This window comes from Xiphias gladius, chromosome 18 (genome assembly GCF_016859285.1).
Source record: "Xiphias gladius isolate SHS-SW01 ecotype Sanya breed wild chromosome 18, ASM1685928v1, whole genome shotgun sequence".
Taxonomy (NCBI): Eukaryota; Metazoa; Chordata; class Actinopteri; order Istiophoriformes; family Xiphiidae; genus Xiphias; species Xiphias gladius.
The window spans coordinates 27907706-27933880 of record NC_053417.1 but is presented as its reverse complement, the minus strand read 5'-3'; the positions used below and the strand labels follow the sequence as shown (position 1 = coordinate 27933880).

The window sequence follows — 26175 nt, the reverse complement described above, 5'->3', positions numbered from 1 at the left end:
TATACTGTATAGCACTGCATTTACCCTCCGCCATTTTATTTGAGTGTCTGAATTCTGAGTGTGAAATGTATCCACTATATTATAGTGCCACACAATGGAACACAAAAGAGTCGTACACTACTTTCCGCTAACAATCCCACAGTCCAATTCGTCACATTTTATACAGTTGCACAAAACTAAACCTGCCCGTGAGGACACAAAATGACGCCGTCTCTCTTTGTTTACCATAAACAGGGTGTCTGCAGGTCTTTGGGTCTAAAAAAGCACTGAATACTGTTTCCTCGAAAAAAGGCCTAAGAAGGTATTAGAAATTTCATTTACAAAAGTCTTAGATGTGTGCTCTCTCCTGCCGTAGCTAAAACCAGAGAGGAAAATATTGAAACGATTAATCATTTATTAAAATAGTTGCAGATTTTCCTTTGATGGACTAATAGTTCTATAAATAATTAATTATTTTAATTGGTTAATCCAGCCATCCATTCCACTGCTTATCCAGGTCGCATTAAATTCAGTTAATTATATTATTGGGAATTATTAATCCTTTCTAATTGTAGTCTATATCGTCTCTACTGGTTTGCCATTATACTTTCACACGTTGGCTGGTATAATGGTGAAAGAGGTATTAAATCACCTTCAATGTGGCATTAAAAAGGTCTTTAAAAAGCTCAAGTTTAACTCGGTCAACCCTACAGAAATCCTGCATCCTGCAAATCCTGTCCATATAGGGAGCTGCGAGTGAGCGGATGAGGGAATGTATGAATTTCTTGGACATGGCCAGAATCTTTAAAGGGGAGCTACACTGATTTTATACATCCAGGTCTGTTTACAGACGCATAATAAAGTTTAAATTAAAAAAAACAAGTTTTTGTTTTGTGACAGTAATATAAAGCCTTTCTTTCTCTCTCTCCAGAGGGAGCTTTGTGAAGTCTGATACATTTCCTCAAGTGGTGTTCACCCGAGTCAGTGTCAGTTAGGTCTGAAAACTACAAGTTTGAAAATGAAAGAGTCCGCGGGTGAAGGAGTTCTGTAGCCTGCTGCTCATCTCCTCTCTGCCGGCTACAGGCCAGCGATTATTTATTTATTTTATTTGTTTCTTAATTAGTGAAACAAGACATAAACATGTGAGACAAGACAGACTGGAACACAGTGAGTGACTTGACAAGGTTGAAATGACGGGGGCGCAACATGCATTGAATACATATAGCAGCAACAGCAAAAAAAAAAAAAAAGTAAAGTCAGTAAATATATTTTAAGAAAAAAGGTTAAGATTGAGTACGAATCGATACTGTAGAGACTCGAGAGGTAGTGTTGTTCTTGTGTTGATGAGCGGTGTGTGTTTTAAAGGAGGAGTAGGGCTGTCTCTTGTGTAGGGTTACAAGAGTGAGTTTAAGTGTGGATGAGTATGCAAGTGGAGGAACAGCAGGGAGGGATGGTTAAATATTTAAAAAAAGAAAAAAAGATAATTTACAACAGATTATGAATTGTGGGTTTTTTTTTCTTCAGTCATACCTCCAAATTTGTTGCTTGCTTTGTTCTTTATGGTACATATTCAGTTTAGCCTTTGATTCTATCTAAATCCACACTGTTTCACCAATGAAAAAAATCACGCTCCATTACTGTAAGATAACGCAATCAAAGCAGACGGGCAGATGAAAGAAGATTAACAACATAACACCATAAAAACACCCAAATTTCTCTCTCTCCTCATTTACTTAAATCCACTTCAGTTTAATTAAATCCAACAGTGTATTGGCATGAAGTGTAAGTCGACTACTGGCAAAGAAAAATAGGATTTCTGTCCCTCTCCCCTGTTTTTCTTTCCCAGCATCTCCATTAAAACATGGTGGTTCAAAGGATTCCTCCCTGCCCCTCACTCTTCCTCTGCTCTCGGCTCGTTCTCATAGTCATCATTCTCTCTTATTCGCCTTTTTTCTCCACCATGTCTTTCAATTAGAGTCCCTCTTCCCTTACTCTTCACTCCTCCGCTTTTCTCTCTCTCTCACACATTTGCCCTCCCCCCTTATCACAACTGTCAGTATGTTCGCTCACTGTAAAGAAGAGAAAACAAAAACAAAATCAGGCAGATTATCGACTGATCAGAAAAATGGTTTTCTACAAAAAAAAATCCATTATAGCTGCACTGAATCATAGAAGTGTTTGGAAGATTCATTGATGTTAATTTGGACAACAGCCTTGTTTTTTTTCCATAGTCCGGTATCTTTTTTTTTCCTAGACAGATGATCAGTTTTATTCACATAGAAATGGAGAAAGAACATGTGTGAAATATAGAATAAACACGTTCTGTGCTGGATTTTAAAGCTGAAATACGTGTGCATGTTTTTTCCCCAGAGATAAAAGGTGTATTATCAAACCCACCCTCCTTGTCCTCGGTTGGTCGAGTTCCTCCCATCGCATCTGTCGGTCACCTGGATGAGCGTACCAGCGTCAGTGAAGCTTCCACGGGATTTAAATAAGAGATGGTTAAAAATAAAACCAGTGGTCACGGGCTTTAGATGTTTCGCTATGCTTTCTTTTTTCTCTCTTTTCTTCATTTCACCACAGTCTCATTGCTGGCGATGCCCACGGAAGAAGGCACAACATCACTCAAAAGCCGATATGAAATGTAAAGAAGGCTTGAGCAAACACAGTTAAAACCAGTCCAGCGTGGAGACTTCTTTTTCCTCTGTGAGTGTGTAAATAATGGCAGAACTGCTTATGAGCTGTAGTTTTAAAACCATACATTTTTTTCCTGCCAGGACAGACATTACAAAGTCAGTGTAAAAGATGGGGGAGAAGATCCACAGAATCCTTATTCTGCGTAAAATACACTTCAAAGTTGAGGCAAAGCTACAACAAGGCTTCGGCAGTCTGACGAAGCCCAGTGGGTCTCTTCGAAGTAACAGTCTTTTTAGTACAAAATTCCCTCTTTGTGTCACTGTCCCTCTGACACAGCTCAACGAGGAAACACACAGTGGGAATTTCGTACTTAAAAGACCAGAACTTGGGAAGATACACACTTTATTTGTGTAACCCTGACTGCTGAAGTCTTATATCACAGTAGCTTCAGCTGAACCTTTGAATGAGCGAGGCATGGGGATTTTCGGAAGCATACGAGGAAGATTTCTCTTCAAAGCTTTTGTGGAGACGAGGCACAACTACATCAACCACAAACTGCCCATCTCTCTGTTTTCTCTCCTCCCATATCCTTCGCTCCAAGCGTGGCACCCACCCATCCCCATGTCCCGCTTCCAGTTCTCCTCCTGTTTTCCCTCCCAGCATCCCCTTCCTCGCTGCCTCAGGCTTCCATTCCGGTCACTGTATCCCTCGCCTTCCCCTCCTCCATCCTCCCTTCCCTTCCTCTGTTGCCTCCTCTACCCATCCCTATACCCTACGTCTATCCCTCCCTCGCTGGCTCCCCACCCCCAACCCCCCTTTTGTCTCCTTGTCGCTCATTAAACAGAGGAGTCATTGGAGTGTCCTGTCTCTCTCCTCAATTAGCCTAATTAATGGCTTTTAACAAAGAAAATGGCCCAGGAAACGAGCTCATTTTCCACAAAGTCAGGATAGAGAGGGAGAAGAAATCTGCTGTTGGGGGGCTTAGAAAGAAATCTGAAACACACAGTAAAAAGAGAGAGAGAAATGCAGGAGAAGAAATTTGAAATGAGTCTATACAGAGGAAGACAAAGGAAAATATAGAAGATGAGGGGTGAGAGGGGCGTCCTGTCGGGGTTCACGAAGAAAACAAAGGTACATGTTTGGGTGAAAGATATACCCTCACAGTCACTGCTGTTTTTAAAAGGAACAATGTGACATCCTCTTCCTTTTCTATTTTCACAGAGAAGTCAGTGTTATTTCAAACTTTTTAAAAAAATTAAACATTTCCCTGTTTGCATTTACCAATAATCAAATTCTGCAGGGAATCTCACATCGAGCTGATTTTACATGTGAGAAAAAAATTTAAACATTTTCTGGGTCTCAGGGAAGAACTTTAGAATTCTTTTTCTCTTGGGTGAATTTTTAATGTTAATTTTGAATATTTTATAAAACCATTATCCTGTTTGTTTGGACAAGCTGGACAATGTCTCTAATTTAAAAAAAAAAAGGTAAAATTATAAAATGGAAAAATGTAAATACGAGGTTGCCTCTGGACGTAATAGAAATTATTTAATGAGAAGATGTAATAAGCTGAGCAAACAATCAGAGACACACACACACACAGATAGTAATGACAGCATCCCTGACACCTCAGCTCAGTGTGAGTGTGTGTGTTGTGCCATCACTCAGAGAGGGCGCAGCTAATTGCCTTCCTACCCTGTGGGGGTTCAGCCTCTCCACAACACACACACACGCGCACACACACACACACACACACACACACACACACACACACACGCACGAACGACCTCAGCCCCCTCTATCGCTATGCTGAAGTGACTCCCACTAAAGTTCAGCTGTGAATTATTAAAAGCAATTAATGAGCATGGACCAGGGCCATGTTTAATTGACACAGGCAGCAAACTAACTGTGGTTGTGTGTGTGTGTTCGTGTGTTCGTGTGTGTGTGTGTGTGTGTGTGTGTGTGTGTGTGTGTGTGTGTGTGTGTGTGTCTCTCTCTGTGTGTATGTAGGCTTTTTGTTCTATATTCGCAGGGTCCGAAAACCGGGAGCCCACTATGCTTGTAGGTTCTGACACCTTTGTGGGGACCTAAATGCTGGACCCAAAGTTAACATGGCTGTTTGAGGGTTAAGGCTTGGTTTTAGGGTTCAGGTTAGAATTAGGTTTGGGTTTGGGTTAGGGTGAGGGGCTAGGGAATGCATTATGTCAGTGACCGGTCCCAACGAATACCGTAAAACCAGGATATGTCCGATGTGTGCGTGCCCTACATGGGTAGGGTAGGGTACATGGGTGTGGGGGAGTGGGGGAGTTTTCTCTTTATTAGGCAGAAAAATGAATGATCGTTGATGATAATAATTTTTTTCATTTTTTTATGACAAAATTTCAACTAAAATTAACGTGCGTCTCCGTTTACAGCACAGTGTCTGTTATGTCAGACTGTTGTGTACACAAGACCTCTGCTGCGTATCCGTCTCTGTTGCTCTTCCTGAGAGTTCTTCCTTTTCTTCCCCCAGTTAAAGGTTTTATTTTTGGAAATTTGTCTTATCGGAATCAAAGGTTTTAGGACAAAAAATACAACTAAATACTTGATATTGAGGAGGTACTTAATTCATCTTGACTCCCTTTGTTTGTCCTCTCTTTACTTTATTCTGCTCAGCTTTCCAATGACGAGGAACTGAAGTTAAACACCTGTGGTTTAGACTCATTTCTGATCTGTCCATTCAGTTTGGATTATGAACAAACTGCTTTAAAAACACTGGATGTGAATGTTAATTTTTCTTATAAGCAGAATTCCCTTTCTCTTAGACTGATTTTAGGCAACATGTCTATGTAGACCTGGGTTTCCTGTTCACACAACATGACTGTGGACCTGTACATACAAACCTAGTAATCTATGACACTACATGACTGATACTGTTGGTGACAATAATGTAATTACTTTTTTTAGTGACGAGTAGTGATGAAATTCAGTGATTAGATTAGATTACATAGTCACCTTTTGGATGGAGTAGGACTGAGTAAGGACAGTAAAGTAACATGTTACTTTTTCTGCCACCTCTTCAATGAGTAATGAGTAATTCATTACAGTTTTCAAGTAACTTTCCCAGCGCTGATGACAGACTAACTCACCTAAAGTGAATCTTAAGAGGGTTCACATGTTCATTATGACAAATGAAAACTAGTAACCCGGTCCTATCTTTCTTTTTTTAATTTGTTTTACACATTTTAAGAAACATCTTGTCCTAGATGATCGGTGTCCCGACCGAGCAGGGGTCCGGAGCCTTATGCTGGAAACCGCATGGCAGCTTTGTCTCACATAGTCAGTCAGTTATCACAGTCTTTCCCTCTCTGGAGATTTCACACAAACTCTCACACACTCTGTCACTTTCTCATGTCCTTGTACAAGACTATCAATCGCCAATCAATGAAGACGGCCCTGTCTATTCTGCTAAGCTGTATTGATCGTGTGCCCCGTATTCATGTCCATTCTGTAGACGCTCCAGACGGTAGACATGTCCTTTATGAGGTCAGCAGATAAACGGTTGTAAGGAGAGGTAAAGGAGAGACGTATGGATGGAGATGTGAAAGACTGGTGGAGATTTTAGAGAGCGATAGTTTGGTTTTTAATGTGTAATGTTTAAAGCAGTAAAAAGCTTTTGTAGTGAAAATGAACGAGACCTGTAGTTTATGGTATAACTCAGCTGTTGTACAAGCGCACCACCTTCTCACCCTGCTTCTCTTTGTCTGTGTCGCTCCACCTCCGGCTCTCGAAGGTCCTCTAGTGTTGGCACCCCGACAAGGCACGACAATAGACGGCATTAACAGTCGCCGGGGTTCAAGACAAGCTGTGAGGTCAAGAGGGAGATAAAATTATAAATATATTGACCTTGTGGAATTTTGAAAAACTGAGATTCAGAGGATGGAAATGAAAAGATTCACATCTTACAGTACAGTGGCACTGCAGCACATACCAGTTTGGACCAGCGTGATCATGGTTTTTAAGGTGGTAATTTTTTGTGGTCTTAAGCAAATTTTATACATATGAGATCACTGTTTTGATCCCCTTTAAAAAAAAAAAAAACAAAGTTCTAAGTGCTATACAGACTATCTGTAAGTGCTATACGAACTAACTAAGTGCTATACAAAATAACTGTGTGAGACACACACACACACACACATGCTTGAGGTTCTTGAAGAAGTTTCACTGAAAGGTCATTCGATGAAACGTCTTAAAGAACCTCAAGCGTATCCAGTTGCCTTTGTATAGCACTTAGAAAAAGATGGAGCATAGATTAATTAGGATAATTTCTGAAAGTATCTATGAAATGACAAATCATCATCATATTGAGACCAAACTGAAACTGTTTGCTTGGCGAAATATCAGCCTCCAGATACAAAACTGTTTCAGTCTCGGTATTGATCTGCTACTGTTGACGTTCAAATTATAGCCTGAAGGTCTTTGAAAAAGTCTTTTTGCATAATAATCAGAACAGATAGAACAGAAAATAGTTTTTAAAAAATGTTGAGTATTTCTCATATTCCTGTTTGCAAATATAAAAAAAATTCCTGCAAATGGAAAAAAGTCTAATAGTCACAATACTCCAAAACCATACATATCAACAGGGGAAAAATTCTACAAAACAAAACATTACCAAAAAAATATAAATATATACATCAACAAGAGAAATGTATCTTCACAAGAAGAAACACTTTAATTTTCCAAGGTGAGAGCTTCTAACCTGTATATGTGTATGGTGATGTTTGTCTATGTGAAGGTTTGAGGACCCAAATGTTGTTGATAAAGTGAGGACAAGTGTGTGGGATTCTTTGTTTTCCTCTCAGTCAAGTGTATACCTATCTGCCAGTAGGTTAGATACACAGTTTTGAAATTCACAGCACACATGCCTCGTTTTTCCACTGTAACTGGAGTAGGGGATAAAAGATACAGGCACAAAAAGGACAGATAGCTGCCACTGCTGCGGTTGTCTGGACATCTCTAGTCCTTGTGAGAAGAAAGCTCGACGTCACGGAAAGACGATTTGGATTCTCCTTTGCTATTTTCACCCCCAACTTTCTCCTCTCCTCTCCAGAGAACGACAGGCCGAGCTCTCTGGTGTCGGAGGTGATTGACTACAACATGCCTCTCACCACCACCTACATGAAACAGATGAAGCTGCAGTGCATGAGCAACAACAAGGTACGTGGAGTGTTTGTGTTTTTGTCTGTGCTATCAGACAGAATACAGTACGCACCCTGTGTGTTTCTGAGCCCCCCGAGACCACGAGAATTTCCTTGAGAGCGGATCATAAACTAAATCTCGACACTTACACCTGCTGTAAAACAGCAGGTTCTTCTGTACACTCGAGAACTTTTTGAGACAGGTGTGTAGGAGGAAACCAGGAGGCCCACTAAAGCCTTGGTAGGAAGAAAACTCCCACACACTGTCTCTGTCAATTAAAATACTGTAATGAGAAGAAACATCAGTGTTTCACCCTGCCATTCTATTTGCAGTGGACCTACGCCATTTCGTCTCAAGTATGAGACTGCTATTTTTATATTCTCTGCACAGGATGTATATGTAACTGAAAACTACTTAAAGGTATCTTTCAAAAATGTGAACAAATGACCTGAGAAAACTGTTGTTGTGCCCAATGCAAGTTCCCAGTGCCTAGGGCTGATGCCTTCGTGCAGCTTGTTTTGCCCGTAAAACTGTCGAAAATTCATAAATATTCAACGTACTATTATGTAAAACTGACACAAGCAGCAAATACTCACATTTGAGTAGCTGTGAATTTTTTGTATTTTTGCTTGATAAATAATGGGACTTGATTATCAGAATTGTTGTTGATTCATTTTCTGTTAATCGAAATAAGTAATTGACTAATTGTTTCAACACTTACATAACGTTATTTGGGTTTGTGTTAAAATGACCACTTTGTTAAGGTCAGAGCTTTGTCATCATGGTGACGGTAATAAACGCGCGGTAAACGTCAGGGAAGGATCGTGGCCACAAAGAAACCGGTGTTGACTGTCCGTAGTAAACAAGGAGGCAAACCGAGGTCTCCCCGTGGCAAAGGCTCACGTCAGCATCGCTTCCGTTCCTCGGAGGGCTTTATCACTTCAACATCAAACATACGTTGTTTTCACGCACTTGCTGAAACGACTGATGCCAGCTGATAGCCAGGTAGAACCGGTATAGAAAAACCACATCTATTTAGAGCTGAGACGATGAGTCAATTAATCGATATCTAATCTATCAACAGAAAATTAATCAGCAACTAGTTTAATAACTGTTTAATCCTCTGAATAATTTTTCAAACAAAAATGGCAAAAAGGAGCTTGTTCCTGCTCCTCCAATATGAGGATTTTCAGTTTTTCTCTGTTTCATATCTTTGCAAACTGAATCTTTGGGTTTGGACTGTTGGTCAGAAAAGAGAGACATCTGAAGATGTCTTCTTGGACCTTGGGAAACTGTGATGGGTGGGAAATTTTCTAATAGAGAAAATAACCTGTAAATTAATCATTAATTTAAATGAAAGTCCGGAAGTCTGAAAGATTTTCCGATCAGTGTTGTATCTGGAGGGAAACTTGGTGTTAGATTTGCTGAGAGACTTCGGAGGTGGTGAGGAAGATCAGCTTCTTCCTCTTCTCCTGTGGATCAGCACTGGGCTGGCTCGGCTAGGTGCTTTAGCGGAGTGTGTGGGGGCGGGGGTGGGGGTGGTGATCGGAATATTGCATATTGTTCCCACAACACCACTACCACTCCACCCTGGACCACTGTGACTATCACTATCGCACACTCGCTGTCACTCATATTCCCTGTGTGTGTGTGTGTGTGTGTGTGTGTGTGTGTGTGTGTGTGTGTGTGTGTATTGGACAGACAGACTGACAGGCAGATATATTGACATTCCAGCGCAAATTGGCACTTCAGTGTCTCTCTCTCTCTCCTCAGCTAATTAACTTGACGCTCTGAGGCCTGGCTTAATTGGAACGAGCTCAACCCTCTGTTCCCCCACCCGTTATCTAGACACACACACACACACACACACACACACACGGACACACACATGAACACACAGACGGCACATCTGAAAAACACACATACAGTTCAATACCTTCTCATCTCCCTCACTTCCTTATTTCCTTCTCTCTAGCTATACGCCCACCCTCACTCACACACACATGGACACACCTAAACACACAGCAGCACAATCACACCAGGAACAACCTCTGTGACTCCTGTTATTCTCCAACACCACGTCAGAGCCGTTCTAATTAGTTCATACTGACATTTCGACACGATTCTCATTATCATCCTCATGTCAGAATCTAGTAAAGTACGAAACAAACATATTTTTTCTTTGCATGTTTATCTCACTGAAAGCAAGTACTGTTGTTCAATATAGCAATTTGAAATTTCCTCTCACCGTTTTCTTCTCTCGTCTCTCCGCCGTGCTATCAGTGCTCTACTTTTTGACCCCTTAAACTCCTGCTAATCATTGCTTGTATGATAATGTTATGATAAAAGAATTGAAGTCTGTTCTGTGATCCAATCATCAAAAGTCCTCCCAGGATCAGAGTCAAGCGACTAAGCTGTAAAATGTTGTAACATAAGCAGAAGTACTCCACATCTGTCGATGTATCTGCTGTAGTCATGCTTCGGAAGTTGCCTGTGAATGATAAGTAACATATGCTGGTGCTGTAGTGCTGCAGCCTACAGCAGTTGTTTGACTGATGTGGGATCCCGATCAATACTAAGCTTCCAATAGTCGAGGCCATGTGCCAGTATTCAGCATCTCTCACCCTGGGTCAAATCATCGTGTTGTTATTAGAGTTACGAGGATCCATGTCAGTCAAGGAGAAGCTCTTGAAACAGCATCGGAGCTTTGAAACAAATGCGTAAAGAATATGCAAAGAAGAGCTGAAACAATTAGTCAAATACTCGTTTAGTCGATCGACAGAAAAACGTTAAATCATTGAAGTAATTTTTACGCAAAAATGTGCTGCTTCCAGCCTCCATATGTCCATACTTGCTGGTTTTCTTAGCCTTCTATGGTAGTAAAATTAATAACTTTGGGGTTTCGGGCTGTTGGTTGGACAAAACAAGTGATTTGAAGTGAATTTCACCTGTGCTCTGGTGAATTATGATAGACATTTTTCACTGTCTTCTGACATTTTATAGGGCTAGCAATTTTACCAGTTAATCAAGAAAATAGTTCACTGATTAATCGTTAATCAAAATAATTGTTGTAAATTGGTGCAAATAAAATAAAATTACACTTCAGGTTTTTCAGCCTCTTTTTCAGCTACAGGTCGATAAGATTACATTTGATTTGGTACTGTCATAAAAAATATACCCATAATGTACCTGCTGCTTGTCAGGTTTGTTTCTCACTGTGTGCGGGTTTGTTAATGGCAGGTTCGGCAGTTCAATACCTGGCCCCTTCTGTCCACACATTAAAGTGTCCTTGAGCAAGACACGCAGCTCCAGTTTCTCACAATAGTTAGGCCATTTCCATACATGGTAGCCCCTCTGCCGTCAGTGTGTGAGTGTGTGTGTGTGTGAGTGGGTGAATGAAGTGTTTTATTTAAATGATTTGAGTAACAGAGCTAGATGAAAGCAGCACATTTCACAATTCAAACTACAGAGGAAGAGACACAATAACCAACGCAAAAGAAATGGGACAAGGACATGTCAAGACAAAATACAGCAAAAATAAAATGAAAATACAAAAAACATTTAATATAAACAGCTAATATTAGAGAAATTAACTATAAAACTATAAAAACTATAAATAGCATGTAACACAAACAAGATGTTATTTATAAAATAAAACCTGTCACAGGATAAAAACAGAAAAGGTATGAGCAGTAGGAAGCATGACTGGAGTCACATATTCAATAAAAGACCAAAATGAATACAGTGTTCATTTCATTTAACAGTAGCAAAACAAACCTCCTCATGCTCTGTATCTTACAATTCAGGAAAAGTAACGTAACTAATTTAACCAGCCCAGTATTTTTTTTCTGTGTGATGACAGAATTGTGTTGTATATAGAGTTTCAGATTTTTTTCTTTGGTCACTTAAAGTTGTATTTTACATTTTTCTATTGTTCTATTCAAGCCAATTAACTACAATGTAAAACGTACAATGTGACACAAGGGAAGATTCAGCTCAGGGTTTTGGGGGCAGTAAAAATTAATATTAATTTTCTGCCCTGTTGTGTCACACAATGACCTAAACAAGTATAGTATTTTGAGGAAGCTATACTGATATAAGAGAGTTTAAAAATCAGCTAATACTGAGCGGGACATTTCAAAGTTGAAAAACAAACTTGTCAGTGCCCTGTGTTGGGCAAACTATGTAACTGAGACAGTGGTTTCTAAATGGCAACAAACATTGGCATTTCTGTACTAACACTTCTTATTACTTATCAGCCGCAACACCCGTATATCTGTGATTAGCTCTACTAAAAAGTTCCCTAATGAGTCTACTGTTGTTGTTGATTTTTATTTTGCAAGTCAACTTTCGAAAAGCTGCATAAGGTGTGCGGTTAATTCATCCGTCCACCCCCTCCCTCCACCTACACCTGCACCCACACCCTCATATGTGATATATACTGTATATGTCAGACCAGACTGATTTTTCAGTCTTGTAGCCGGGAAGAGTTAAGTTTTAGCAGACAGTATAGAATGTGTAGATGCATTGGTCTGTGTGTTTGTGAGTGTGAGTGTGTGAGTGCCAGGATGAGACTGTGCTGCAGAAAGATTATGGAGTTTGGCCTCCATAGTACAGACAGGAATAATGTGTCTGTGTGTGTGTGTCAGGGGAGGCAGACAGTGTGCAGGATAGTTGAATAGCTTTCTGTGGAAAAAAAGGTCGGAGTCTTTTGTCTGGGTTGTTTTTATGAGGGAGAGAGAGCGAGCGAGGATAACAGAACATGGGAGAGAAGAAGAGAGAGAGGGTCATCTGTACATTTACCCAAGAGAGAAAATGAGCCAAAGGAAGACAGAAGATGAAGAGAGGAGGATGTAATGCAAACTGTATGTGTGAATTCTCCGCCGGCTCCATTAGCACTCATCCCAAGCCTCCGTTCATCTGCCCATCCCTTTATCTTTCCCTCCATCCGCCCCCCGTACCAATTCAATAAGAGGAGGAAATTACCCAGGATGCTTCCTGGCAGGGGGGGTGGGGGGTGGGGAAGTGTTTCAGGGGGGATCCTGCAGACAATGTAGAATCGGGTGAGGACACACGAGGGGGAGGAGGATGGAGAGATGGCAGGGCGGTGGCTCTGTCTGGCTGAGGGAAGGAGGAAGATAGAGAGGAGGAAGAGGAGGAGTGAAAATGGATGGGAGTACGTGAATGTGCCAGGGCGAAATTAAAAATGGGAAAATTTGTAGATGATGGTGGGTTGCAAGTGAGGGAGAAGGAGGAATGGGAGGGGGGTTTTGGGGAGGTGATGGGGGGAGGTTGGGGTAGGGAATCAGAGAAAGAATTAAAAAAGGAGAATGAAGTGGTTCATTATCGTTTATAGTCTCCCCCTCTCCCACTCTCTGCCCATTATTCCAGCTACCTCCAGAGGAAAGACATTTCATTATTTTTGGGAGGAGGGGTGCGTGTGTGCGTATGTGTGTTTGTGTGTGTGTGTGTGCAGTAGGGAGATAGGTTGGGGGTTGGTCTATTATAATTACTAAAAGACTGTTGAGAGAAAAAATCATACATTTGGCTGGTTGCTAGAACAGTCTTGAAAAGTGTCCAAGATCTTTTGTCTGCAGTTTGTAGGCTGAAACACAAAGCCACAGGAAAGCTGATCTAGAGTCATGATTTTTCTCCTGCACATCTATATATGGACAAGACGTTCGCCTGGTCCCAGATCTGCCCACATCTGCATTTTTTTTGTTTTTTTGTTCAGCAATTCAAGTAGTAGTAGTGATGAAGGGAAACTAAATGAGTCTGATTCTTAGGTTTGGTGAACATGTGATGTACTGTGCAAAGCATCTAAACTTCATAAAAACATCGGACATCTGTGAGATAACTTAGACTTTTGTCAGGGAAGACCAGTCGCACAAATCTGCATGTTTGATGGCTGCTGTACAACATGGGAACCATGGTGTACAGTGGTATACTTCACATGCACCAATTCAGTTCATTTCAATTCAAATATATATATAAATATTTATAAATAATAAATCTATATATATTAAACCTCCATTTTATTTCAAGTGCATATTTCACAGTGAGGTTCAACGTACCTCACAAAAGAACGAATGGAAAGGTAAAGGAAGCGTGTACATGCCACCATTTCAGAAAACTATCAGAACTTGGAATATCTGCTTGAAACAACTACATCATTATTAAACTTTTTTATGGTTATGTTTAGGTACTGGCAGCACTTGGTTAAGGTTAAGGAAAGATTGTGGTCTGGTTTCATACAGAAAAAGTCCTCAGTGCTTTGAGACACGCTGTGTTTATTAACATTTAACCGAAATCAAAGCTCTTTTGTTTTCTAAACCTAACAGCATTGTGATGTGAGTCAGGACAGGCCTCAGAATGTGAACGCTGAACTCTGGTGACAAAGTTCTGTGCTTTGTACACCAGAGTTTGTCCAATTTCTCCACTTCATTCACTCAAAAAAACATGGATTCTTAACGTAATCAAACCAGTTATTACATCTGTCCCCACAATGTAACTGGGGAAACAATTTTTTACCATATAAACATCATTTCTAATAGACAGGGTTTAAAAAACCACAATAAAACAAATAAATGCAAAAACATTAGGTTCATTTTAATCTAATTTTTAACCTAACTTAAAATAGTAAATGAATACTAGGCAAATCTTGTTGAAAAAGATAAATTCTTTTCAAGCAAGTGAGAGTTTAAGCTCAATTTGGAGTCCAAAGTTCCACATTCACCTGTAACTGATTACTTTTACTATTTTACCAATCAGCTGCTTTTAGAGCAAAATTAGATCCATAGATGTTCAATGGTAACCTTCCATATTATCTTGCATGGTAGATTGTTTTAGTGGTTTCCCAGCCTTACTGCAGCAAACCTTTGAATAATGATGATATGATGCATATATTAATAAATTCTAACAGCACTAAATACATCTGGTGCAGAGCGTTTAGCTGATACAAAGATCACGAATAAAGTGCCGGTCAGTCTCTTCCTCCTGGCTTGAAGCCTCGAGTGTGGGTTTGCACCAGGGGCATGACCTTTTATCACACTTTATCCTCTCACCATCTGCCCTGACGCTCCCCAGTGTATACTGTCCAATAAAGTAGAAATGCCATGGAAACAGCCTTGCAAGAAAAAAATCCCCTCAGTGGTCTATAAGTGCGCAACACATAGAATATAAAAGAAAGTGAAAGCGTCACAGCACTGTTTCACTCATACCTTTTCCACGCACCCTCCAAGGCAGCCCGGGTCAGATTACAGGTCATCACTGAAAACAAAACTGAGACACATCTTCCCCTGAAACTGCATTTAGATTACAGTAAAACTGCACCGAAACCATCACAAATGTAATGGTAAAGAGGGATGGAAAGCTCCCTCAAACTTGGATTATATGACAAAAACCCTCAAAGCAATACTGGTGACGACATTTTAAAGAGAAGGCAAAAAATCTCCCTCGAAACCAATACTTAAGGCACAGACTGCTCTCCATCGAAACTGGCACTAATGTTGATGACCTGGAAATGCTAAAAGTCTCTGTTAAGCACTTGGAGCTGCCTTTTTTTGTCTGAAATGTTCTGTATAAATACATTTTATTAATATATTTATTGGAACATTTAAAATTACACCACAGTATTTTCAAAAAGGGGTAAAGGCTAAAACACACTAATGGCTCTGAGGCTACAAACCTGTTAAACTTGGTACTTAACTAACACATGCTCCGTAAAACCAGTGCTTTCTTGTGCTATTTTGGAGAGTTTCAGAGTCAGAACGTTCCACTGACAGTTGAAACCAGTTGTAATAGATTTCTTTTAGACAGTGTTGAATCTCCTCTCGGCCCAAGTGTCCCATTCAGTGTTTTTTGTAGTACAGGAAACCTTGAGCATCCATATCAACACACACTGCACAGCAATTCCCTAAGCAGCCTGTGCCGTGCATGGGCATGCATGGCTAATTATGCAGCAGTTTCACGCTCTGTCTATAGGTGGCAGGTTTGTAATGTAAATGTATGAGAGGGCACATGCTCTTGCTCTCTCATACTCCTGTCACACACACACACTCACACCAGCAGCTTCATGGGTACGTATAGTGGTTGCTGTGTATTGAAACATTTGTCCGTGGATGATCCAGTGTAGAGGTCAGTGTGCGAAAGCAATGCAACCTGAGCTGAATGAAACATTCTGTCTGTTCCTGAAGTGCCTGTGGTGGCTTTGTGTTTGTCCCAGAAATATATCAAAACAGCACCTCCAGCACCATCATGCTGCAAAAGGATGCTTTTTAATATTCTCTTTTTATTTTTAAGATTCATTGAGAGGATTCCTTTAATTGGAGATGCAGCTGCTGTCTGTGTTTGACAGTTGGTTTCGCATTTTTTTTTTCATTATAGCGCAATTACCACTTAATTTTTGTCTTTGTCCTTACAAATAATTAATTTTCTCGCCTAAGATAAATAAATAACACCGACAACAGCTTCTGTCAACATAAAAAAAAACAACATTTTAACTGTTCTCAAGATGTGTTTCACAATGAATGTATGTGATCGCATCTGGCAAAGTGGTTATTTCCTTTTTTTCCCCCCTGTCAAAAGCAGCATGCGGAGATTGTTCAATGGCCCTGCAGCCAGTGAGACACTGACTGGCCAGTTCATGTGTCGGTCAGTGGCCAATTATGTTTGCAAACAAATTTCTCCTCTTGACATTTGTCAACTGATTCATCTTCTCTGTTCTTTTATTAACTAGTCAGATGGAACAGGAAAGAATAATAAAATGTTTATACAATCCATCAAATTCACAAGTTCACTTACACCCAATTGCCAGTTTATTAGGTGTACCCAGCTGAAACTAACGCAGTCCTGCAACACATTCTACCTTCAGGGTGTGGGTCAACTGTATCGCATTACGAAGTGTTTCCGTTATTTAGCCCACCCTCGTTGATATAAATGGGGTGAGGAGAATAGAAACACCTGTCAGGGTGAAGCGATAAAGTTCAACGATACCGCAAACTGCAGCCTCCGAAAAAACCATCATGAATCAACACCTCTCTAACACAGTTTCCACAAAAACTGAAAATCATAACCTTCATGAAGGGAGGATGTATTGCAGGACTGTCCTATTGGACTGCATTAGTTCTACCTACTTGTACCTAATAAACCCGCAGCTGAGCATACGAAGGTAATACCAATGTCTTTTACCCCGACACAGTGTGCGACATTAACATTTGCGAAAACCCGGAAAAGAATGCTGATTTATTTATGCGTTTTTTGATTAGTTTTTCTCCAAAGTATTTTAATTTATAAAGAGTGTTTTTAAAAATGTGACCGAGTCATGAACATGTGGGAGAAGCAAGTAGAACCCTGACCAGCCGCTCTGACTGGGCTGCTGCTTCAGCGCTCAGCCTCGAGAAGCTAGAGTTTAGAGATTGACTTTATTGCCATTGAAGTATATTTTTATTTGAATTATCCAGCTTTGGGTCAGAGTGAAATCTGCTGGGGCCTCTGACCACGGATATGAAAAAGAGGAGGGATGGAAGAGGAGTAGAAATTGGCTATTGGATTTCCACTTCCAGTGCTTTAAATGGATTTAGTCAGTGGCACGCTACAGTTCACCGATGGCAGCTGAATGGTGCGTACATACATACTTACATACACACATTATATAAATATGTATATATATATATATATATATATATATATGTGTATATATATGTATATATATATAAATATGTATATATATATATATATATATATATAATGTGTGTGTGTGTGTATATGTGTGTGTGTGTGTGTGTGTGTGTGTGTGTGTGTGTGTGTGTGTATTTATACTGTAGACACCATTCAGCCAGAAGATTTAAACCGGTAACTGGTTTTAATGTGTATATTACTCGACAACCTCCCTCTCTCTCTCTCTCCCTCCCTCTCTCTCTCCCTCTCTCTCCTCTCTCTCTCTCTCCCTCTCTCTCCCTCTCTCTCCCTCTCTCTCCCTCTCTCTCTCTCTCTCTCTCTCTCTCTCTCCCTCTCTCTCTCTCTCTATCTCCCCCTCTCTCTCTCTCCCTCTCGCCCCCCCCCTCTCTCCCTCTCTCTCCCTCTCGCTCTGATGTAAGCGGCCGTGGCCCCGCCCCCTCCGGTTGCCACAGAGTCTTGAGGGTCCTGCCGTGCGCTCTCACTCCTTCCCTGTGTACAGCGGGATAAAATGTCCAATTAAAATAAACTATAAGGAAAAAAAAAAAAAACAACCCAAAACGCTGGAGGCGAATGCATAAACAGTTTAACCAAACAACGACAACGAGAAACCGGGTGAGAGGGAGCGGGTGGTGGTCGACATTCATGTTTGTAATCTTCCAGAAGTGAAGGTAAGAAGGCGTTTTCTGCATGTGTGTTTTATTTATTTATTACTCCGGAGTGTTTTGCCTCCTCCTCCAGTGTGTGTGTGTGTGTTTCTTTTTCTCTCTCTCCCGTGTTTCCTACCTGCCGGTGACTGACAGACTGACGGGGAGACGCGAGCAGCCCTGCGGAGCTGCCTCCTCTCCTCTGCGGTCACGTCACATCGCGCTGCTGCCGGACGCTGCTCTATTGACAGGCGTCCCGATCGATTATCGATGCGAGCTGAATCGCGAGGAAAATAACGGCGGTGAAACGGCGGTTTCTCGCCGCGGCGGCCGCACTTTGCCTTCGGAGCGGCTCAGTAAGTTGTGTCGCGTTGTTGTCATGCCGTCGGCGGCGTCAGTGGGAGGCAGCGGGGTCCGCACCACACCGCCTGCAGCTCATTAAAACGCCGAACCTGCTCCTCAGACCCGGGCTGTGTGGCCTCAGCAGGGCCGCTCTGTCCTGCGACAAGTAGCCTGCGATTACGATCATCGTTATCATTCACGACCGCGTTCCTGGAGGAATGCAGAGTGCGGCAGGCGAGAGAGCTCCTGACAGACGCACATTGTTCCGTTGCTGCGCGTGCGTGTTCGCGCGTGGTGGACGGCTGAGCGTGCTGGAGTGATAAACGTGCACGTGTGTTTGCGACTATTTGCGAGAGAGAGAGAGAGAGCGCGCGTGTGTGTGGACGGGTGGGTGGGTGATGCGGAATGACCAAGCACCCGCACACAGTGAGAAACAATCGGTGGCGCGTGCCAAGCATTGAAACAGTGGCCTCTCATGTGAATGGACCATTATGACGTGTGTGGTGGAGGTTGGTAGGAAAACAAGGAAAAATAACAAAAACATTACCAAACAGTTTATTTTAAATATCTGCCTGTCTATGGAATATTCTGTGATCATCCTTGACCAAACAAATACTCGGTTGACTGCTGGTGGAGCAGTGAATTTCTGTGCCCACTCACTGTTTTGATTAAATCCCCAAATCTGTTTCTGTTTGTTCCTCCAGTGATCAATGGCAGAATCTTCTCTAAAAATGTAGTGCTCATGATGAACACTAAAGCACATTTGTGTACTACTTTTCCAGTAATGACAAGTGGCATCTTTCCCACCAAAATGCTTTGAAAATAATCGCTTAACTAAAAATATCTTAGTTGAGCGTGAACCCAAATAACTACTCAACTAATCAACCTAAAATAGGCAGAAAAAAGTAGATAACTAAGAAGTTTGTTACTAGGAAAACACAGTTTCTGGACCAGTTTTAATGTCGTATGAGTCTGTAACTGTAACAGGAGTACAAAACATTTTCTAGTGTTATTCATTGATCACTGTTCTGATACCCTGCTGCTAAACAATAAACTGACTTGCATCCGTGTTTGGGTTGTTAATCGGATTTTGACCGGTTTTAATGGGCCCCAGCAGTGCTGAAAGCACCCAAATTGGAGCTAATGAGAAAGCAGCAGCATGGGACTCATCCTACTACACATGAAGATTGTTTTCACACTGTGTAGTAACTACACATTGTGAAAACAATCTTCCATAGCTACAAAGCCGAAGTTATTCCACGATTCCCCTCCTGGTTTCAATGGGAAATGGTCCCCTTTGTTGCCACCCTCCACAGCCTGATAGGAATTCAGTGCCTTGCTCAAGGGCCCTTCAGCAGGGGCGGAGGCTTCCTAACGGAGAGGTTTTCAGCTGAGGTCCTCTAGCTGAAGGAACGACTCTCTTAGCACTGCACAGATTTTCTTCCAGCATCAAGTATATACTTTACACATTACATGTTTCCATGACAGCATCTCCTGGGAAACTGGCATGTCGCTGCTGGTTGAAAACTCATGTTACTTTATATCTGTCAGTTTCTTGGTGGCGAGTTGGCGACAGTATTTTGAAGTTATGAGTCAGTTTAACGTACGGAAAATATTGATCATAAAAAGGCTGACAGATTTGATATATCATTGAAATAATTCTCGTGCCCACTGCGTCACTGCAGTGGATAAATGCACGGAGGGACAGAGAAATGGGAGAAACAGAAAGACTTAAGCTGTAGGGTTTACTTCCTTTGATGAAGCAGCTTAGACTGGCCGACAGTGAGTTTCCGGATTTAATCCACCAATATCTTGTCAGATATCCTCTACCCTCTATTGTTACATTTTACCAGTGGAAACATTATTTCCTTGTGCAATACCCAGTGTGTGTTATTGTGCAGGTCCAAACTGACACACCACCTTGTCAAAGGTGAACCTGCACTTCATGATAACATCTCGTAGCTGTCGTTTGCTGTTGTACAGTATGGATTTGAACTCGGTTCAGGTTTGGCTTGAGCTTGTTGCAATTATCTGTTATATTTTCACCAAAAGACATTGGGAGTTTCTCCTGTCGGTTCAAGACTTCAGATTAAGCTGCAGAACATTTTCAGTTTCGACAGTAGTGCAGGGTATGATTTTTTTTTTTTCAGTTAACATTTAATTTTTGTATTTTAGAGCAGAAACAATGATCTGATTAATGGACTAGGCAATCATCGGAATCATTTGCTGCTTTTCTGGGTTTAAGCTACTTTGGGTTTTGGACTGTAGGTCAGATAAAACAAGGCATTTAAAAACATCACTCTGGGCTCTAAGAATTCCTGTTGATTTTTTTTCACTATTTATTAACATTTCTTTGACTAAACAATTCATCGGGAAAATAACTGGCTAATTAATGTAAAAAGAAAATGATGGTTGGTTGCAGCCTTATTATATTTTTACCGTGCCGCTGAAGTGTGAAGCTTCAACAGGCCTCAGGCATTTGCTGTTGTCTTCTGGCATCAAAGAAGCTAAGGTCTTCACTGATTCTCGGTAGCGCTCCTCCCCACCCTCAGCCTACTGCCAGGGGACAGTGGGACTGGCAGAGCCTCTACCAGGATAAATCCTAATGTGAGGGCCTGCTTAGCTCGTCTCCACTCTGCTCCAAAATAACTCTAGTTTTCTCCTGATCTGGCCATGTGCTCAGCAGGAGGGCAGGGGAGGAAGGATAGCCTGCCTGCTAATCCCCTTTTCCCCTTCATCCTCTTCCTCCTCCTCCTGGATGGGTTGTGTCCCTCTATTTCTGGAGTCTCTTTCCCTGGTGTCTGCTGCATCTTGGGAATGCTCTTTGTAGATTTTTGTTTCTTTACCTTGTTGCGGGTTCCCTTTTTGTAGACATCATCACTGCCTGTTGTGTTTGTGTGTTTGTCAGACACCTGCAATGACATGTTCGCTTTGTCTAGAGCTGCAACTGCAACGATAATTTCATTATTAAGCATTACTGACTCCTGGAAGCTGTCCATCACAGTTTCCTAGAGTCAAGTTGATGTCTTTGCGTGTCTTGCTTTTTTCCAAGCAATGAACCAAAACGCAAAAAAAATCAATTTACAATGATATGTCACATGTTAACAGGAAATTAGAGTAATAATTAGAATGTCATGTTATCAACAGACAAGTTTTTCTTCAGTCGTGTAATTTGGCTCGTTCCTGCAGTTTCGAGTCCCATTTTAGACAACCTAAGGACTTGACATACTGTGACCTTTAGGTGGTGGTTCCTGGAAGGAAAATCATGTTCTCTATCTAGGGAATATCACTTCTCTTCCACATTTTTTCTGCCCTCTCAACCTTTTTCAACCTTTGGATTTTCCTTTTTCCATGTCAGTTTAATTTTTCACCAAGAAAAGGTCTCTCCCCCCCCCCTTTTCCTCTCTGTTGTGTAGCTGTATGTTGTACATCTTTTTTTTTTTTTTTTTTTTAATCCGCATGCTGTCTGTCCGATAGCACTCCAATCTGCTTCTAACAATAAGCCTGTGGAGCTCCTTTCCAGCCTTGTGTGAAGGAGGCAGCATGTCTTCAGCCCTTTTGTTTGTGAAATGCTTTTGCAGTGAGCCAAAGACTGCAGTAAGCGGTGCTGTCGTATATTGTTGCATTTTAACTACAAGACGTTTGTGTGATATCTGTCTTAAATCCACCCTGTCAACATTTCCATGTGATACGGCATCAAAAGAAATGTGAAGTAAATGAAATCATGATGGTCACGAGCGCAATCGCTCCGCTTGCCAAGAACATTAAATGTAAAAGAAGTTTTCTTGGTGAAACTGTCGGAGGGACATTCTTGACTAATGCGATGCAGGCGGCCATTGTACAGTATGGGGTAAATGAATGGTTCTGTCTGACAGTGCAGGGAGAGGGTCAACTATACATCACTCTGAATTTATATACGTCCAACTCCACTACATCTTATTTCTTTATCTTTTGCTATCTATGGCTTCATATTGTTAGAAAATACTGTTTGGCACATTGACATGAAATGCACCCCCCCTTTCTAAACTTTTTTTTTCATCCAGCTTTCTACGTAGGTGTCACCTAATTTTATAACAGGGGATATTTACATTATATCTTTAGTGCTGATAAGGTTGTAACATTAATTTTTATTAGAGAGACCAACAACCAGTTACCAGAGTAGAAGCTAAATCTGGTCTGTGAGAGACCAATAAATACTCAAGATCAAAAGTTGATATTTTGACTTTAAATTCATGTTAAATGCTCTGCAGATGAGTCACCAGTAAAACCACTGACTTCACCTCAGCTCCGCCTAGGTACTAATTATAACTGTTTGTACTGTATGCAGCACAGTGGCAGACTATTGAATTGACCTTTATTTCAGTCTATAAATTAATAAATGTATAAAAATCCCAGACAGATAGAAAACATGGAGTAGTTTCCACAGTCTGCTTTGGCTCTGGACCAGTAGTCCCGTCCTTGCCAGGATTCTGCAGTAGGAGCTGAGAGGGACTGTTGCCTGGCCAAATTTGAGGGACACTGGTCACACTAAATTGTCAGACTCTGGCGGGATGGACACGAGGAATCAAAAACTAAAACAAACTGTGGTACAGGCTTTATGCCACCGCAACAGTAGTGTCTCATTCTGCTAGACTTTCTTTTTTTCCGTCTCTCTTCTCACTTTCCTCCTGCAAACGAAAAGATCTCTTATGGGGGCATGACTAGCTAATGGCTACGTCGCTCCTATTCTAAATTTAAATATGTACATTTTTAGCACTTTTTTTAATGTCCCACAATCCAGAGAAAATGTGAAACGTGAAGATGAACAGAAGCTGCTCAGAAATTGCCCACCCTGCTAATCCCAGGATGTTATATAAACTGCTCTGAATGACCTGGTCTAAAGTCTGCTTTGCTGCATATATCGTTCACAATAATACTGCCTGTAAGTAAGGCATTGATAAACAAGTTATTATTAGCTTGTATTTGATTATTCTTTGCGGGAATGGTCTGACATTTGGCAGTCCGTGCCTCGTGCTGAGCAGAGTTCTACAGCAAAGTTTTGTGCTGGGAAAGTGTGTCAGTGTTAGTGTGCCTCCGCCTGCCGGGTAGTTCACTCGTGCTCAGTGCTTGATGAGCTCAGCCTGTTGTGTGCAGACTCAGTGTTTGATTAGCATTGCCTGAGGCAGAGTGTAGTTCCCTGGCCTTTACAGTAGAACCATAAAACAAGGAGAGGTCAAGCTTAACACTAGTGAATGTAAACACATTCCTGCAGCAGGCAGAACCTTACGTTATAGCAGGTCAACAAAGGGAGAATTTACTGCATGTTGGGATTTGATTGTTCACACGACACGTTTTAAACCACCTAGACAAGTGAATTCAGTACTTCACAATCAGGTAGCTCACTGAAATTCAGACTATAACTCGAGTTTTCTTGACATTTGTATATAATTCCTCCTACAACTGCTTGGCCAAGTTTCATTCAGGTCACCTACAGGTGCTGTTCAAAGACTAATGTATTGTGAATAAAATGTAAAGGACCAAAAAAACTGTTGGTCAGCTGTTCATATGCTTCTTTGGTATTTTCTCTATCCCCCTTAGTTAAACATGGTTTCAAAGATCCCTTGGGTTTCTTTATTTCTCCTGCACAGTTTGAATTCCTTTCTTCTCCAGGTTTCATATTATTTGTTTTAGAGAAGCTCAACAAAACCTGAACCTCCAGGCAGACGTGGGGTGGGTGGAGAGGTTCAAAGAGGTGGGGATTTTTCAAGTGTTCACAGGGTTAAAGTCTTTTCAGAGCTCACAGCAACTGTCAGAAGATAAAACCATTCAGCAGCTCAGTAAACAGAAAACGTAAAAATTGCAGAATTTATTGTTTCTGCCACATTAGTGTTTCACAGTTAACGCTTGATGATAATCATCCCTATTTTGTTCCACAGTTCATCATTATGAAATCTTTCAATATTAGAGTGTTCTGAGGTCTGAACGTGAAGATACTTTAGTTAGTTAGGTACTGTATCTGTTTTCTATTTTTGCCTGTGGTTGTAGCTATGTCACAAAGTAATAAAACTAGTGACTGTGAAAGAAGGGCCACAAAAAGAGAAAACTAGGCAAGACACCATACTTAATAGCAGATCCTATTTTGAGAATTGGTAAACAGAAAAGGTAGATGGTATGGATGAAAATGAAATCGTTTGGTTTGTGTAAAACATCATCTGAATAAAATGTATGTGTATGTATATAAACACGTGTATATATATTTATTAGAACATTGCTTTCTTTCAACATTCTGATTTTGTTTGATGAGCTGAAAGTAAAGTATATCGTGTCACAGAAACACTTCTTCAAGTACTTACAACTTAGACGTTTTATTCTGGCTCGCCTGAAAAATTCAGCACAACAACCCCATTGTCCACACTGGCAAGATTTTCCACACAGAACTTTTTCAGCAAAGGGCAGGTTATTCAATTATACAATATAATTGTGGAAAACCATAAAGACAACTCTAAAAGTAAGAGACAAGATTGGATACAAGACTTACAAGAGGACATGTTTGTGGATGAATGGGGCACAGTATGTTCAAAGGCACAAAATCAAATCATCAGTACTTGATATCAATACACTATAATTGGATAATGAGGATGTACATCACCCCTGTGAAGTTACCTACATTTGATCCTAACATTCCTGATCTATGCTTTAAGTGCATTAATCATCAAAGTACTTTAAATCACTGCACTACTGAGTAGATTCGGAACTTTTGGGATTTAGTGATTCACTGTTTCTCTTATATTAGGTCTTCCCCAGTACCTTTAGGTCCTAAAATGTGAATACTACACTTTTATCAACAAAACTGTTCTCTTTTTAATAGAGAAAGGAAAGTGGTTGACCTTTGTCGACTACAAGCTAGACGCTCGATTGCTTTGTGTTGGGAGAATGTTAGTTGTCCCTCCCTTGGCCACTGGTTGAACAACTTAACATCAGGTTTGGCTCCTGAGAAACTCACTTATGTAGTGAGGAAGAACTGTAAAGCTAGATTATTGGCTATTCATTTATTTTCTAGTGAGTTTTTTTTTTTATTAAATTATTATTTGCTTAATTCATTCAGTGCCATGTACCGATTTGGTAATGTTGAGTTACATATATCCATTTTGTTCAATGTATACAACTAACAAAGATAGGTTTTAATTTAAAAAAGGTATATCACTTGTTCTGTCACCTGCACTGCTGACTACTTTTAGTATGTAGGTTACATGTGAGTGAAGTGGGAAGCATCAGTTGGACCAAGGCTTTAAATCCCCTGAAAACTTTTCTGTAACATTAAATACTCATGACTGAATATACAAGAATCAAATTTAAACTTAAGAAAAACATCCTTGGGTGTTATTTACTTAAAGTGAAATACTCAGCTAATCTGCTTTATAAGGAGTTTGCGGGTGTGGCTTGATCAAATTTAGTTCACAATGAGACACCAACAAATGGTCTTACACTTCTCGTCAGATTCAGATGTTTTAAAATCCTGATTGGTGCACAGAAGTGCACGTTTTTCTAACTAAGACCTGCACATTTCAACCAGTGAGAGGAACAAAGACGAAAAACATAAACACAGAAATCTCTCTAGTGCAGTAGTAGTGTAGTGGCGTGTTCATGTAGGACTCCATCCTTCATAGTAAGAAGCTATGACTGAGAAAATTGGTTTCCAGGCCCTTTAAAACTGTTGGGGTTTCCCTCCCACCGGACA

The 26175-nt window shown here is 40.8% G+C and overlaps 1 protein-coding gene across 3 annotated transcripts in view; it reads left to right on the top strand.

The window, feature by feature from the left end:
* Positions 1-26175, top strand: part of LOC120803607 (nucleolar protein 4-like) — a 166592-nt gene that overhangs the window by 43023 nt on the left and 97394 nt on the right. For all 3 annotated transcript variants that reach the window (XM_040152228.1, XM_040152227.1, XM_040152226.1), the window contains one exon: positions 7706-7812. In XM_040152228.1, coding sequence (XP_040008162.1) covers positions 7706-7812 — 107 coding nt within the window. The remainder of the gene's footprint in view (positions 1-7705; positions 7813-26175) is intronic.